Source organism: Thermothielavioides terrestris, chromosome 6, assembly GCF_000226115.1.
Source record: "Thermothielavioides terrestris NRRL 8126 chromosome 6, complete sequence".
NCBI classification, from domain to species: domain Eukaryota; kingdom Fungi; phylum Ascomycota; class Sordariomycetes; order Sordariales; family Chaetomiaceae; genus Thermothielavioides; species Thermothielavioides terrestris.
The window spans coordinates 600,324-615,516 of NC_016462.1; the positions used below are offsets into that span (position 1 = coordinate 600,324).

General features: G+C 59.9%; 5 protein-coding genes across 5 annotated transcripts; 2 read left to right on the forward strand and 3 right to left on the reverse strand.

Annotated features, from left to right (window-relative positions):
* Positions 1-40: 40 nt before the first annotated feature.
* THITE_2123185 (uncharacterized protein) lies at positions 41-2,519 on the forward strand. Its single transcript, XM_003657407.1, has 2 exons — positions 41-1,952; positions 2,100-2,519. Exons 1-2 carry the CDS (start codon positions 164-166, stop codon positions 2,447-2,449), a joined length of 2,139 nt encoding a protein of 712 aa, XP_003657455.1. The 5' UTR covers positions 41-163; the 3' UTR covers positions 2,450-2,519.
* A 2,419-nt stretch (positions 2,520-4,938) lies between these two features.
* THITE_2123187 (uncharacterized protein) lies at positions 4,939-6,924 on the reverse strand. The gene is made up of 3 exons (XM_003657408.1): positions 6,337-6,924; positions 5,138-6,276; positions 4,939-5,066 (listed from the first exon to the last, which is right to left on the reverse strand). The coding sequence occupies exons 1-3, from the start codon at positions 6,550-6,552 to the stop codon at positions 5,018-5,020; spliced, it is 1,404 nt and encodes a 467-aa protein (XP_003657456.1). The 5' UTR covers positions 6,553-6,924; the 3' UTR covers positions 4,939-5,017.
* A 580-nt stretch (positions 6,925-7,504) lies between these two features.
* On the reverse strand, positions 7,505-10,908 carry THITE_2123189 (uncharacterized protein). Its single transcript, XM_003657409.1, has 4 exons — positions 10,861-10,908; positions 10,509-10,637; positions 10,113-10,447; positions 7,505-10,053 (listed from the first exon to the last, which is right to left on the reverse strand). The coding sequence occupies exons 2-4, from the start codon at positions 10,553-10,555 to the stop codon at positions 8,018-8,020; spliced, it is 2,418 nt and encodes an 805-aa protein (XP_003657457.1). The 5' UTR covers positions 10,556-10,637; positions 10,861-10,908; the 3' UTR covers positions 7,505-8,017.
* A 1-nt stretch (position 10,909) lies between these two features.
* THITE_2123192 (uncharacterized protein) lies at positions 10,910-11,298 on the reverse strand. Its single transcript, XM_003657410.1, has one exon. The coding sequence runs from the start codon at positions 11,191-11,193 to the stop codon at positions 11,020-11,022; it is 174 nt and encodes a 57-aa protein (XP_003657458.1). The 5' UTR covers positions 11,194-11,298; the 3' UTR covers positions 10,910-11,019.
* A 601-nt stretch (positions 11,299-11,899) lies between these two features.
* THITE_164707 (uncharacterized protein) lies at positions 11,900-13,425 on the forward strand. The gene is made up of 2 exons (XM_003657411.1): positions 11,900-12,251; positions 12,313-13,425. The coding sequence occupies exons 1-2, from the start codon at positions 12,018-12,020 to the stop codon at positions 13,132-13,134; spliced, it is 1,056 nt and encodes a 351-aa protein (XP_003657459.1). The 5' UTR covers positions 11,900-12,017; the 3' UTR covers positions 13,135-13,425.
* The last annotated feature ends 1,768 nt before the right edge of the window (positions 13,426-15,193 follow it).

Here is a 15,193-nt window from a genome sequence, read left to right on the forward strand (position 1 = left end):
GAACGTCATTAACCCTGGCGCTATCGGTCGCCGAGACTGCTATTACAGTAGACAGCCCACCCACCTACCTGTATATAGCTACCTTCCGGGTGCCAAATGCTGGCCTCTCGCCGCCGCCCCGCGTGAAGCCATCAAGCCGTCAAGCCGTCAAGCCGCGAGAGCCATGGCCACGATTGCCCTCTCCCGACCCGTGGCCTCCCACCGCCCCTCGTCCAACATCAGCCCGCTGACCCCGACCATCACGCTCGACAGCCATCCCTCACAATGTCCCGGCCCCGTGCCCAACAAGCACATCCCCGTGTGCCCTCCCGGGCCCATGCCCCAGGAGGAGCCCTCCACGCCGCCCCGGTCGCCCGGCAAGGAGGAGGAACAGCTGCCCCGCTCGCTGCTGTACCCCCCGGATAAGTTCCACCGCGTCGAGATGGGCCGCCTCGCCGTCTACAAGATTGACGCCGACGGCGTAGCCGCCGCGCTCGACCATCTTGCCCGCCAACCGCTGCCCGAGCCGTCGCAGGTCTTCCCCTGGCTGCATGGGCTCCATCCCAACAACCAGATTCAGCAAGCCTTCTTCATGGCCCAGAAACGCGCCCTGAGGAGGACGCCCCCGTGCCTGCGCGGCATAACCATCGTCAAGGCCGACGGCGAGCTGAACGTGTCTCGCCTGAAGGGCGCCATCGCTCCGCACGAGTTCCTGCAGCTGGGCGGTTCCGCCCCCGAGTTTCTCGACGTCGACCCCAAGGACGGCTTCTCGGTCCGCAACTTCCAGATCCAGGCCGCCAAGTCGGCTATGACCTCCGACATAATCGTCTATGGTGACGACGACGCGGCCGTGCGCAAGCTGGGCTGGGACATCGCCGGCGCCCAGCAGAGATGGCGCGACAAGCACGAGGCCCTGAACCACCACCTGCCACCCTACAGCACCTTTATTTGCGTGAGCCCCTTCGCCGAGTTCGAGAAGAGGCACCCCGAGATCGTAGCCGTCAATTCGGCCGGCCTGCTGACCGGCAATGTCCTGGACTTCTTCCACCAGGAGCGGAGGGAGATGTACGAGATGACGCGCGCGTCCGAGATCTCGCCCAACGTGTGGCTCGGCCCGACGCCCGAGCCTGGCTCCGAGGACGAGCAGGGCTACGACATCCTGATCGAGTGCAGCGACCTAGGCCGGCTGAACCCGGCCGCGCTCCGCGCGATCTCGGAGGGCCCCGACGACGAGTCCAAGCAGTTCCACCTCGACTTCCCCTCCTCAGGCAGCATCCTCGCCCCGACCTGGTCGCACGCCGAAGCAGACGGCATCGTCGAAACTTGCAAGTGGATCTACCACCTCGCCCACGGCACCCGTCCTGGCCCCCCAGCCGACGAACAACAACCGCAGCACCCCGACGCCGACGGGGACATCCCCATGACAGCGATAACTACCGCCACCACTGCCACAGCACGCCCGCGCAGCATCCTCATCCACTGCGGCGACGGCTACACCGAGTCGACCATGCTCGCCGTCGCCTACCACAGCTTCAGCACCGGCCGCCCCGTGCCGGCCGCCTGGCTGGACCTGCACACGTCCCAGCAGCGCAACTGCTTCGCCTATCCGGCCGACGTGGCCCTACTATCAGCCATCAACCAGCGCCTGCTGCAGGCGTCGCCCGCCGCCGCCGCCGCCGCGGCGCACGACGGGCCGGCACCCGAGGAGCCGCGCTGGTTCGCCGGCTTCGACGGCTCGTTCCCAAGCCGCATCCTGGACTACCTGTACCTGGGCAACCTGGGCCACGCGAACAACCCGGATCTGCTCAAGGCCCTGGGCATCGGGCAGATCCTCAGCGTCGGCGAGACCGCCATGTGGCGCGACGGCGAGCTGGACGAGTGGGGGCCCGAGAATACGTGCGTCGTGCAGGGCGTGCAGGACAACGGCATCGACCCGCTGACGGACGAGTTTGAGCGCTGCTTGGCGTTTATCGGTGCGTTTGTTTCTTCCTTGTCACCCCTGTTTTCTGTTCCTCACAACCGCTGCTTTTCTTTCTTTTCCTCCGCCCCTCCCCCATCCCTCTTTCTCGCGCTCCTCGTCGAAAATGCTAACGTCGCTCGTCTCTGTCACGGGTAAACAGACCGCGGCCGCGCCAATGGCACAGCCACGCTCGTGCACTGCCGCGTCGGCGTCTCGCGCAGCGCGACCATCTGCATCGCCGAGGTCATGGGCAGACTGCGCATGTCCTTCCCGCGCGCCTACTGCTTCGTGCGCGCCCGCCGCCTCAACGTCATCATCCAGCCACACTTGCGCTTCGCCTACGAGCTGCTGAAGTGGGAGGAGATCCTGCAAAGCAGAGGCGGCAACGGCAGCGGCGCTGATGGCAGCGAGGGTGCACAAGAGGAGAGGCGCGGCGGTTTCAAGAGGGAGCTTGAGTGGGCCGAGATCGCGCGCGAGATTGCGCTGATGAATCGTCCTTACGCACGATGAGCTATCCTCCTTTGCGTGTCTGTGTGTCTGTGTGTGCGTTGTGTGGATATGCCGGAAGAGTCCTGAAAAGGGGGCGGAACCGCGGGCGGCTACCCCTGGGACGACCGGCCTGCACAACCACCCCCGCTGACACTTCAGTCCTAGCTCTGGATGGTGGCCTTCAAGACCCGGATGGCTTCACCTGACCGACGCCAGGGCTTCCCACGAGCTGAGCCAGATGACTTAGCTACCCGGACGCCTTCGCATCTAGCGCAGTCCGCCCCGGCAGGCACCCACCCAGCTTGCCACCCGGGTCCGGGGTCTGACAAGGGAAACAAACAGCGACAACACCGTTCCATTTACCTCCACGACAAATGGATCACAAACCTTCTTATCATACCCTTTCGACTTTCACCAACCTCCTTACCGAAGCTCGCAACAGCAATAACACTTACCCGCCAACCCAACCGAGGTGACAGTTACGACGGATACGACGACGATAACGACTAGCGATGACCCTGTTTCTTTGATATCCCTCCGTTTTCTTCGCTTCTTCTCCTTTAAATTCGCCTTTCGCCTTCGCCTTCTCATGTCCAGATCCAAGGAAGCACGCGATTGATTTATTGGCTTTGCAATTCTTTAATCTCTGAGTGTCGTTTCTTTTCTTATTTTCTTCTTCCAACCCTAGGTAACTATCCCTGTTTCACGGCTGTGTATTCCCCGCTGTTTTTTCAGTTTATGTTGATGTTTGTTGCACATTTTTGCGGGCTGGCGGGCAAATGAGCGAACTGGTGAGCAGGCTCAGGTAGACCTGGGAAAGGCCAGGCCAGGCCAGGCAAGGCAAGGCAAAAGGCAAAGGCAGGTCGCCGCGTATGTGGGATTGGCTTCGAGATGGGACAGGGACCGGGATGGAGAGGGATAGGGCCTGGACCGGACAGGACAGGACGGCGCGGATATTCGGCTCTGAGCGGGCGCAGTGGTACCTGGGAATGGAATGGGTTGGTTGGATTTGTCATGGGATGGGCACGGTGGGATGGGAACGGATGTCACGATTCAGCGAGCGCTTGGTTCAAACTTTGCTATGAGGTTTTTGGTTCGGTTCGGTTCGGTTCAGGGCTGGGTTTCGGCTTCGGGTTGGGATTGGGCTGCGACATTTGCTTGCATGGACGGATTTGGCGGATGGATGGGAAGGCGTCCAGGAGGGCTTGCTACGGGGAATTTCGTGGTTTTGATCTGGATGTTTCTGCTGTTGGGTATCCCTCTCGGCTCTTGGTCCCTCGCTGCTTTCTGTATCTTCCCAAGGGAGTGAATGAGAGACACAGAAAGAGGCCTGACTCGCACTTGTTTGTGTCTGGACTATTCCGCACAGTTGTGGGATATCAGCGTCCCTGGTTAGTTCGGCGTGATATGTTGATGGCTCGACAAACTGACCACGACATGTAAGTGACCGAGCAAATGGCTGATGGCTTCCAAAGAGCGGAATGCAACGAGAAGGGTTGTTTACCTACCGGGACTGGCCTGTGTTGCCTCGGCGTCGAGGTAGATGCTCAGGTGGACGTTGGTGCGCGAGCAGCCTACGAAGGCGCGGTACAGCGCTGTTTATCAGAAGGTGTTTGCTCATTGGAAGAAAGGGGGGATTACCCTCGGGTTGTCTGGATGGCTTGTGGTCTTCATCAACTGTGTGGAATACCGTGAGCAACGCAGCACTGCCTCTGTTTACTTTTCGCCCCTTCCCCTGTTCTACCGCAGCGAGTTCCGGTACCTGGCCACGCAACAGGGGCAAAGCGGCGACTGGTAAACCCAACGGTGCATGTATTCCAATATTCAAACCGAACCAATCCAGATCTGATCTTTTAATTGTCCTATGTTGAGGTACCAGTCGAGTCTGCCGTCTGGCTCTCCATAACCCCAGACGAAGAGGGAGGGGAGAGGGGAGAAAACTCCAGGTAAGAAAAACAGGCCAGGGCTTTCAGAGATGAAGCGCAATGCAAGCCGTCGATTCCGAGGAGGTAAAACACACTCCCAAACGGTATTGCCGGTGAGGCCCTATGACCCGCCGCCCATACCTCTCCCGGCTCGGGTTACCCATATTCCCTCCCACGGATAGGCACCTGCTCTGGCCCGGCATGATATTCCCGCGCTGTCCACCCCAGGCATTCCGTTACCACAAAAGCCGACTGAAAGTGATTGAAAAAAGAGCAGAGAGAGAGAGAGGAGCAGCAACGCCCAACGCTATGCACGGTACAGAAGATGACCCCATTCCCCCCAAAACACCCGTGACGCCCACAGCAGCCCTGCCCAGTCGCCCGTTATTCCCCCAAACAAAAAGCGAAAACAAACGAAACTGTTCGGCCGACTTAACGCCTCATATCCGATCACCTACACATTATTGCGAGCCGGTGAACTGGATGATATCCGCCATCACTGTCTAACTCCGGACAGGCAAAAACGAGCCAACTGACTGGCCTCGATTCCCGCTTCGATGGGTAGATTAAAGTAAGGATCATCATGAAAAAAAGAAATAATCTCTGGCCAAGAGTCATCGGTCGAGTCCATAGAACCGACCGCAGCCGCAGCCGTAGCCGCACCCTACGGCCCGTAGGCTGAGGCATCGAGCTTGTCATCACTGTCTAGGATCCTACACAGCGGGGCAGGTTAGCACCGGGAGAGTGGTCAAGCGAGGTGAGACCAGAGGGCAAAAGAACATACGAAAACCTCTTGACCAGGTATCCCTCCCCGCCCTTCTGCAGGTCAATGTTGAAGACATAGAATCCGCCGTCGCTGGTGACGACGATGACCTGGGGCGAGTTGCTGCACATGGCCACGACGCTGCGCAGGGGGGCCGAGCCGCGCACGATGGCGCCCCGGGCGGGCGGCTCGCTGGGCTTGGGGATCTTGATGCTCGCGAAGTCGCGCTGCGGCTCCAGCATGGACGTGACCGACTGCGGGAGGTAGGGCCCGACGGCGCCGGCCACGCTGCGGCCGACGATCTGCGACGAGCGCCGGAGCATGGAGCCGAGGATCCCGCTCTGCGGCCGCGCCGACGGGGAGTCGCTGCCGCCGTTGTTGCTGCTGGGGCCTGCTTGCGGGACGGCGTAGTCTGGCCCTTCGCCGCCGCGCGGGGACGAGCCGGCATTGCTGCTGCCGGGCGAGTAGTCGGTGCTGTCGATGCTGCGGGACCGAGACCAGCGGTTTGTGCGGGGCGAACCCTGCGCCTCGGGCTCCGGGGAGAGGGGAGAAGCAGGGCCCGCGAAGTTGCTGTGCGGGTTGGCGAGGCGGAAGATGTGCACCGTCTCCGAGGCAGACGAGACACACAGCAGGGTGGAGGCCAGGTTGAAGGACATGCTGTATATGCTGGAGGGGATCGTCCCGCGGCGGAACTGATACAGTTTCTGGCCATCCGGGACGGAGAAGACTCGGATGATGGTGCCGGTCTCGGATGCAGTTGCGAGCCGGGTGCCCTCGCTGTTCAGCGCCACGCAGGACAGAGGCGAGCGGTGGGCCTCGATGACGTTGACGGCCTTCAGCGCGATGGTGTCGTACACAATAACCTCGCCCGACGTGGGGGGCACCAGGGTTGAGAGCGGGGGCGCATGGGCGGGCCGTCTCTCGCCCTGGTCCTCGCGTGGTTTTGGCAAGGGGTATGCCATGTAGCAGTTTTCCGACGAGGGCGAGAGCGAGAAGATACCGTTTGGGTTGGGCGAGGTGGCAATGGTTGTGAGCAACGCCATGTTGGAGATGTCGTAGAGGTAGATTTCTTCCTCCAGCACCACGGCCAGGCGTTTCCTGTTCAGGCGCACGGCGAGCACGGCAGTGGGAAAAGTGAGCTCGCAGATGATGGAGCCACGCTACGCGCCATGTTAGAGAACGGGCGCACTTTGGGAGAGCAACGGCGTAGACGGACGCACCTTGGTGTTCTGTATTACCAAGTGGCGCGGCGAGAGCACCAGAGCTACCAAGGACGTGGAGAAGAGCATCTCGACGAGCGACACCCTCCCCTCGTCGCTCTTGAAGACCTTGGAGAAGGGGTCGGTATGGTAGATGCGGAAGCCCTTCGCGGTCCCGACAGCAAGACAGCTGTGGTCCTGGTTGAAGGTGACGAAGTTGAGCGAGTTGGCGGACATGGTGGAGAGTCCGTCTGCAAGAGGGTGCGGTGCGCTAGTGTATCCGTCCGTACGTCCGTTGACAAACTGGCTGCAGGGTTCTGGATCTGTCCCTCCTTGGCCACCTTTGGGGAATATTTCTCGGAGACGACGGAGGCTCCGGCGAGGCGACAGAGAGAGGTGGCGGAGGTCAGCTAAATGCCGGCGAACATCTGGCACATCTGCTAGCAAGGGATGACAAAGGATGAAAGACCGTGGTTGCGGCGTCGATGCGACAGCACGCAGAACTGTCCGCGCCGATAAAGTTGGTGAAGTTGCCTGTGACGTGCAGATGCGATCTGATTGTCCGACGAAGCTGCTGCGGTCTGCTGCCTTGGTGGATGCTGGTTCGGGACGATAAAGCTCCCCTGCAAGGAGCTCGGGCCAAGAGATCGTCACTGCGGGGCATGTGTTCCCCTCAGTCACTTGCAGGGTCTTCCTGCCTCAGAGGTGGGTCCAGCATGACCTCAACGTTCTGTGGATGGAGAGGTTGCCTACCCGAGGGCGAAAGGAAAAGTGGGGATTTTCGCAGCCCTCTCTCCTTCCAGGAGAGAGGGGAACAAAATCCTAGGACAGCCCATTTAAAATGGGACAGCACCACTAACCCTGACCCTAAGAAAACTAGCTACCTATAACCCTAACCCTAAATCAAAAAAACTAAAATTTGAAAATAAAGAGCTATTATATCTAAAAGTATATTCTTAAAGTTTTATTGTTTTTATAAAAGTGGTTGTTGAGATATTTGAAGTTTTGTGTCTTGCTAACAGATTTGGTGCAAGTTTCAGTGCGTTGGAGATTGTCCCAAAAAAACATGCTGTCCTAGGATTTTGTTCCCCTCTCTCCTGGAAGGAGAGAGGGCTGCGAAAATCCCCACTTTTCCTTTCGCCCTCGGGTACCAGGTATACGCAAAGCTGGAAAGTACCAGGCAGTCAGTCACTGGCCAAATCGTCTCAGAGGGATACAGCAGTAGGAATTGAATGTGAACTCCTCTTTCACTTACGGCTGTCATTGACTTTTGTCTAAGCTGTCACCGCAAGCAAGTACCGGAGGTACCGGATCGAAGAGACAAGACTTTCCCTTCATCCATTACAGAAGCTACATGAACGATCCAAGAATGTAAATGCCTTATATACATGCACAAGCGCAATGCCCATGATTGTGGTCAACAGACACAGCCACTGGAAAACTCGCCGACCCCCAACAGGGTATAGATTCGATTCACCCTTCTTCCCCTCCTTCGCCTGCTACTCGCTACTTGGTGGTAACCATAATATTCCTGAACGTGTCCGAGATCTCGCTCACAGTCGGCGGCACATGCCTCTCCGGCGCCGTCGACACCCCCAGCGAGATGCGGCCCTCCATCAGCCTCAGCAGCACCGGCGGCAGCGACTCGTCCGTCGCCCGGATGGTCAACCGCACCATCTGCGCGCGCACACGTGCGCCCCAGTCAGCCCAGGCTCCCGCAAACAACTTCAATCAGGCCGGGTTGGGAAAAAAGAAAAGTAAGACATACCTGAGTCGCATAGTTAGGCTCCAGCCGCAGCAAGCAGCCGTACTTGCCGCCCTCCGAGGTATGCACCACGCTGGCGCCGACAAAGTTCCTCTGGTTCGGGTCGACGCCCTGGAGCACGCCCCACCGGAACCCCTCGACGACGGTGCGCACGAAGGCCTCGTTGATCTCCCGGCCGCCGTCCTTGGACCCTCCTCCGCCGCCCGCCAGCCCGAAGATCTGCTGCGCCTCCCTCGGCGCGCCGCCGATCTGCTTCCACCGCTTGAAGAAGTCCTCGGACGACAGCTCGGCCGGATCCATGAACTTGTGGATGGTGACGGGCAGCTTCAGCGTGAGCGCCTGCAGCGCGCCCGCGAGGTAGCTGATGCGGATGGTGGGGCTCTTGTCGAAGACCCGCTTCGCCTCGAACACGATGACCTGTTGCGACTGGGCGCCCTGCGCGAGCGTCGTCTCCGGCAGGCCCTTGATGTCCCACGTCAGGTTGCCCTTCTCCGACTCGTCCAGGTCGAGCGTCGTGGTGAAGGAGCTGATCAGCGCCGGCGTCTTGTTGGTGAAGTAGAGGATCAGGCACGCCATCTGCCCGCGGTACTCGGACCGCACGCCCACCTGCAGCTGTCCGTCCTCGTACAGGACACCGTCCGCCTTGAGGAGGAGCCGGTTGAAGCCCCGTTCCCAGCCGGGCGAGAGGTGGGCCGCGCTGGCGAGGTTGGGCGGCGGCTTGAGCGCCTTGGCTTCGGCCGGGCCGACGTTGCTCATGTCGAGGCCGGCGAGGTCGTTGGCGGCCGAGTGGCCGTTCGCTGCCGCCGCCGCCCCGCCGTTCGCGTGGCCATTCGTGGTGAACGTCCTCCTGAGACCTCCCTGCTTAGCCATGGCGAGCTCGGTCGCGTCCGCGTTGGCGTCCTTGCCGCCGACGACCCACGTCCTCTTGTCGCTCGTCTTGGAGTGCTTCTGGTGTAGCCTGGACAGCAACGCCGACTCGCGTTCCGGGAAGGGCGGCATCTCGTCGCAGACGGTCCTGAGAAGGTCGTCGGTCGGCATGGATGCCAGGGCGAGATACTCGCATGCTCTTTGCTGGAGCTCCGGGTCGAGCGTGTGGCTGTACACGCTGAAGACGTTGATGAGCTGCGGCTTGATTTCCGGGAACAGGTTGACAAATTTGATGAAGCACGACAGGATCATGCCACGGGTACTCGACGAGCAGGCAGGAAGCTTGCTCTGCAGTGCCAGGAACTGCTCGATCGGGCTGCATCCCCTCTCTTCGGCAATGAGGTGCCCGAACTCGCCCAGGATGTAGGCCCCGATCTTGACCAGCGTCTCGTGGCAATGGTCCTGCTTGCAGTACTGGAGAGTGTTCTGCGCAGCATAGACTTGCAGCTCCTCGTTGTTGGTGATGATCTGGATCACTCTCTGCCACACCTCGTCGCTGACATGGTCGCCCGCCATGGCGATGAGCCGGAGCGATATGTCGACGTACCACTGCACGTCGGTCGCATACTTCTCGGTGAGGATGGCAATCTTGAGCACCATTTCCTCCCGGATGGCGAAGTCGGCGTTTTGCAGGTGGTGCAGGAGCTCGCCGACTAAAACCCGGGCGTTCGAGGCGTCGCACATGCTGTAGAGCAGGTCGAGACCCTTCCGCCGCACGCTGATGTCCCTGTCCTTGAGCGAGCCGATGATAACCTCCTGGTGCTGCTTGATCGGATCCAGCGTGTCCGCCCGCGCGGCCAGATGCGTCATGGCCTCCAGACCCAGGTATCGGACATTGGTCTCCCTCGACTGGATGAACCGGCCGAGTCGCGATGATATTTGCTTCATTAATGCTTGCTCCGTGTCGAGGTGGATGATAAGGTTGATGGCCTCGAAGAGCACAGCGTTCTGCGCGTTGTTCTGCTGCACGTTCTTGTTCGTCTCCAAAGCGAGATCTAGAATCTTTTGGAGAGAGTCCCGGATCATGTCCCGGACGTGGCTGTCCTCTGCGTTTTGTCAGATGCGGATCCCGCGTCCCCAGGAATTTCGGTGTTGCGATCCATACCTGAAGGCGGGAAATATTGCAGCAGTCGCAGGAGCTTGACCTGAATCCACGGGCAGGGGACCTTATAATAGAGATAATCTGGAGAGTATTCCCCGTCAATCACGATCCGCTTCAATCGGCCGGCCGCCTTCGCGTATGCGCCCTTGTACTGCTCGAGGTTGTCCTGCGCCAAGGCCATGACAAGCGACGTCACGGACAAGGCGACGCCCAGGTCAACGTCGTCCATCAGGGAGATGATCCTTTCCGCCCACTGCGGCTGGACAATTTCGGGGCTTTTCCGGTAAAGGCGCAGCAAGGTCAACGCAGCCTTCTTCTTCACGAACGCCTTCGAAGTCCTGCAGCGGTCGGTCAGTCAGTCAGTTTGGGTGCCTCATGGCTGTTGCGGTCAAAACGCACGGTGAGATCAGCAGCCTGTGAACCTCGCCGCTCAGCGCCTCCCCCATCTCTCGACCGCCGACGTTTGCGATTGCGTGCAGCGCGAGGCAGTTGAACAGCTCGTTGTGATCCAGCAGGTCTTTCCTGATGCTGTTGAACACCAGATGCATCAGCTCGTGCTTCTCGTGCAGGAACAGCGTCATGGCGAGGTAGCCAATCTGCTTCTCCGAGTACTTTGTTGCCGAGATGAGGTTGACCGCTTCGAGATGGCCGAAATCGACGTTCCACCCGAGGATGTAGATGTAGAGGAGCTGAAGCAGCGTCAGCCTGTCGCTCGAGCCCTACAGCGCCGTGCCACACCCACTTTGCAGACGTATTTCTTCTTATGGTATCCGCTCAAGTTGCCATCTGCACCACCGTGTCAGCAGCAGACCTGGGGGGAAAGGGGGAGGGGGCCAATTCATGGAAGCGGCGGACCTTTGAATTTCTGCCTGCAAGACACAGCATGTTTAGCACGACTGCGCCAGACTTCTCACCAAAATGCGTGAACATACCGGATGTTGGCCAGCTCCTTGTTGATGCGTTTCTCCTCGAGCTCGCGTGCGCGCGCATTTCGAAGGTCGGCGATAAACTGGACCAGTCCGCGCATATTCGAGTTGCTGCTGCTGGACCGGCCCAGGAAGCCGGTTGTGCCTGAAGACGACATGCTGGAGGATGGCACGCCTGACTCGCTTCACGACCTCAGCTTGCACCTCTCCAGAATCCGAGGGTGAGCCCGGAGAGCTGGGCGCGTTTCCCTTAGTAATACAGGTTCCCCCTCGCGTCCCCGTGAATGTGGCGAATTTGCTGCTGCGGTATCGCGGAAACGAGCCCTCAGCAAAGCCGCATCGTCTTTGAGAGCTCTGAGACGGCAGGCAATGGATTCGGCAGTCGCGGAGCAACGGAAGACCAGCCTCTTGTCGAGCGCGCGGGAGGTCACCGGGAAACGGTCGCCGGCTCGACCGTCCGCATATCTATCTCGCTTTGAGCGGTCGAGAAAGATCGCCGCGTCGAAGAGGATGGCACTCGATCGGAGAATGCACGCGCAAGCCCTCGAGACGCGTGGCCGCCGTGACGACGTGGTTCAGGGGGTTGCTGTGGGTTGCGTGTGGGACTGACTTGGTCGTCGACAAAATGATGGAGCGAGCTCCTCATCCACCTGTCGGCAACAGGCCCGAGCCTGTCACACTGTGCTGTGTGTTCACTGTGTTGGGGAGCGTCCGCATGGGCCACTGCTCCACCCTACCAGCTAGTTAGCTCGGAATTAGCGATCTAAACTGTTTTTGGTTAAGCTTTAGCTTCCATCTCGGGTGCTAAGACGAAGGCCGAGTCTGCTAACTGGCGCAATTCTCGCTGTGGCTTCCTCATGGCGGGTGTGGCTCTCGCCGCTTATCGATCTTCAAATCCGGTCCGAGACATCAAGTCGTGTTGCAAAGACCGTCTCTCTTCGGCAATGTCAGGCCATTGCCTGCCAGCACCACCACCCCGAGCATGCGGCTGAACTTGCCTCGGGTCTGCCGGCCGCAGTCTCTGCGCTCACTCGCGATACCGCCCTGCGAGCGCCGGACGTATGCCTCCCAGGCCTCTGGCGGCGCCGTGTTCAAGGTCTTCAACAGTCGCACGAAATGGCTGCAAAAGGAGCGGGCAGCTGCAAACCCCGAGCTCAGCCGGCAGGCCGACTACCTCAAAGACGAGGTGGCCATGCGCGTGTGTGAACGGCTGCTGGTGAGCCCGTTCCCGAACCTCAATGACCCCTCCCAACAGAGCTAACAGAGCTTGGGTGAAGGATATCAAGCGCCAATTCCCCCGCGTTCTCGACCTCGGCGCCAACTCGTGCAACATCGCTCGCGCTCTGACCCGCGAGAACCCGGACCCGGACCCGTCCAACCCCGTATCCCCGCCGCTCGCCTCCAAAATAGGCTCTCTCGTCGCCGCCGAGTCGTCCGCATCGCTCCTCTACCGCGACGCCGATCTGCCCTTTAACAAAGAGCTCGACCTGACCCGCCATGTCCTCGCCGACGACGAATCTCTCCCCTTCGAGCCAGCGTCCTTCGACATGGTGCTCAGCAGCCTCTCCCTGCACTGGATCAACGACCTCCCCGGCGTGCTGTCACAGATCAACAGCGTGCTGAAGCCCGACAGCCCCTTCATCGGCGCGATGCTGGGCGGCGACACGCTGTTCGAGCTGCGCACGTCGCTGCAGCTGGCGGAGCAGGAGCGGCGCGGGGGCATCTCGCCGCACGTGTCGCCGCTGGCGGACGTGCGCGACGTCGGCGGCCTGCTGCAGCGCGCCGGCTTCCAGTTGCTGACGGTCGACGTCGAGGACATCGTGGTCGACTACCCGGACACCTTCGCGCTGATGCAGGACCTGCAGGCCATGGGCGAGGGCAACGCCGTGCTGGGCCGCGAGATGGGTGCCATCGGGCGTGACGTGCTGCTGGCGAACGAGGCCATCTACCGGGCTATGCATGGAAACGAGGACGGCAGTCTGCCGGCCACGTTTAGAATTATTCACATGATTGGGTGGAAGGAGGGCGGAAACCAGCCGAAGCCGCTGAAGCGGGGGAGCGGTCAGGTGAATCTAAAGGACGTCTTGGAGAAAAAGTAAGGGCCGTTGTAGGAATAGTGTAGAAAACGAATCCGGCGCTGCTTGTTCACACCTTGACAAGTCGCCACGATCCTCGCCAGGAACGTCCCCAACATGCCTTCGCTGCCCTCAGTCAAAACGCCAGTCTGTCTATAAGCGGTAGCCGAAGACTTGCTCTCCACCAACCAAGTAAGATTCCCGCAACGCCGTAAAAGCCATCCCTTGCAGCCCCTCAGACTCTCCGCCAGTCGGTCATGACCCGGCCTATGCACCCCAGCCCCGCGACCTCGACCACTTTCTCGTGCCAGCTGAGCAGCACGCTCATGGCGGCACCCGTCGACTCGGTCGGCGCACCTGGTCTCGGGCCGATCTGGCTGAAGCCGGTCTGCTGGGGCGTCATGCGGGTCGGTGTCCGGGGCGCGCTGCCGCCGCCGGAGGACGAGGACGAGGACGAGGCGGCCATGCCTTTGTATCTGTGCACAGCCCGTGGTTGTCAGCATGTCTCACTTAGAGAGGAAATTCAGGGTAAAGAAAAAAAAAAAGCGTACAGATACTTCATCAACACATCCAAGCACTCACTGCCCCCGGGACTGGCATAGATGCGCTGCAGGATCGGCGTCATCTCGCTGGCCTTGATGCTCTGCAGCACCTCGACGACGGTCTGCAGGGCGGCCTCGCGCGCCAGCTCGCCGCCCGCGCCCTGGTACACGGGCGCCTCGAGGCAGCCGCGCAGCGCGCCCTCGGCGTCGCCCCCGCGCAGCAGCTGCCGCACCTGCGCCGTCAGCTGCCGCACCTCGGCCTCGCCCACCTCCGCCTGCGCCTGCGCCTGGTGGTGCGCCGGCGTCAGCGTCGTCGTGTCGAAGTTGACCGGCGAGTCCTCCTGCAGCGCGTCGATGTCGATGGTGCGCCACGCGTCGCTGAGCGTCGCCTGCGTGTGCTCGCGGATGATGGACATGGTGGCGGGCCGGTGGTTGGAGGGGGGCCGGGATCGGTTGGATGGAATTGAGGGTGGGTGGCTGGCTGGTGATCAGGGTTGCGGTTGTCGTGTGCACCAGCTGTTTACTGTTCAGGATCGGGTGGTGGGTAATGGCAGTCAGTCAGGTATTTGAACAGCAACCGCCGCTGTTTTATGCTCTCCGCGGGGATTTGGTTGTTGGGCCGTAGTTCTAGTGTAGCACGCAGGAGCGCAAGTTGCAAGCAACCAGGAGGTAAGCCCCGCATTGAAGCCGCCCTGTGGGGCCGGCCACTGCGGGTCCGACCTAACGCGACGGGCCTCAGGCCGGAGCTGGGTGTCAGGTGTAAGTCGGAGCCGGCGGCGGAGCGTGAGAGGGCAAGATTTGAAGAGTTCTTGGCCCGGAAATTCGTCTCTATAGAACTCTGTCAGCCATCACTCACCACAGGGATGATTTACCCTCAGCCATTCCGTCCACGGCATGATTTGCCCACGGCTCCAGTTGTTCATTCAATTGCTTAGGTAAAAATCATAACGAAAAAGTATCTTGACATTTGGTCTTATATATTCCCCAAAACCACCAAATAAACAACCACCTACCCACACTCGGCCAACAGATTTATCCTAGCTTTGAGGGAAGCAGTTGATCCATTTTACCGGCCTAGCACCTTTTTTTCTTCAGGATAACGCTAGAATCTACACTATAGCTAAGACGAATAAGTGGCTCGAACCTAAGTTCTTCTACACCTTGTATATAGCCTAGATTTAAACCCCATTAAACATATATAGAAGGAGATGAAGAGGATCTTGCGTAGAGACTTCTTAGATCTGTATAAGCTCAAGGACAACGAGGCTAATCGAGCCATTGTAGCCGAGGTATTGAAGACTGCGTGAGAGAGGGTGCCCTAGCATCTAATCGACCGGCTGATCGAGTCTATGCCCAGGAGCTTGTAGGCCGTACGCAAGGCCAAGGGTTGCTGTACCAGTTATGAAAGCCCTGTCAAAGAGCTTCATTTTGAGCTAGTGATGGCCCAGTTTGGCCTAGGATTGACTGCGTTGTGGGTGTTCTAATATGTCCAGTTAACTGTGTGGTAGGGTGCCAAGATGCGGGTGTCAAGATACTTTTTC

Bases quoted from the DNA above. Each gene is read 5' to 3' on its own strand.
- THITE_2123185 (XM_003657407.1), top strand. From the start codon at position 164: ATGGCCACGATTGCCCTCTCCCGACCCGTGGCCTCCCACCGCCCCTCG. The intron at 1,953-2,099 runs GTGCGTTTGTTT...ACGGGTAAACAG, and splicing joins GCGCTGCTTGGCGTTTATCG to ACCGCGGCCGCGCCAATGGC.
- THITE_2123187 (XM_003657408.1), bottom strand. From the start codon at position 6,552: ATGTCCGCCAACTCGCTCAACTTCGTCACCTTCAACCAGGACCACAGC. The intron at 6,277-6,336 runs GTGCGTCCGTCT...CATGGCGCGTAG, and splicing joins TGGTAATACAGAACACCAAG to CGTGGCTCCATCATCTGCGA. The intron at 5,067-5,137 runs GTATGTTCTTTT...CCCGCTGTGTAG, and splicing joins TACCTGGTCAAGAGGTTTTC to GATCCTAGACAGTGATGACA.
- THITE_2123189 (XM_003657409.1), bottom strand. From the start codon at position 10,555: ATGGGGGAGGCGCTGAGCGGCGAGGTTCACAGGCTGCTGATCTCACC. The intron at 10,448-10,508 runs GTGCGTTTTGAC...CGACCGCTGCAG, and splicing joins CACAGGCTGCTGATCTCACC to GACTTCGAAGGCGTTCGTGA. The intron at 10,054-10,112 runs GTATGGATCGCA...GACAAAACGCAG, and splicing joins GCAATATTTCCCGCCTTCAG to AGGACAGCCACGTCCGGGAC.
- THITE_2123192 (XM_003657410.1), bottom strand. From the start codon at position 11,193: ATGTCGTCTTCAGGCACAACCGGCTTCCTGGGCCGGTCCAGCAGCAGC.
- THITE_164707 (XM_003657411.1), top strand. From the start codon at position 12,018: ATGCGGCTGAACTTGCCTCGGGTCTGCCGGCCGCAGTCTCTGCGCTCA. The intron at 12,252-12,312 runs GTGAGCCCGTTC...GCTTGGGTGAAG, and splicing joins GCGTGTGTGAACGGCTGCTG to GATATCAAGCGCCAATTCCC.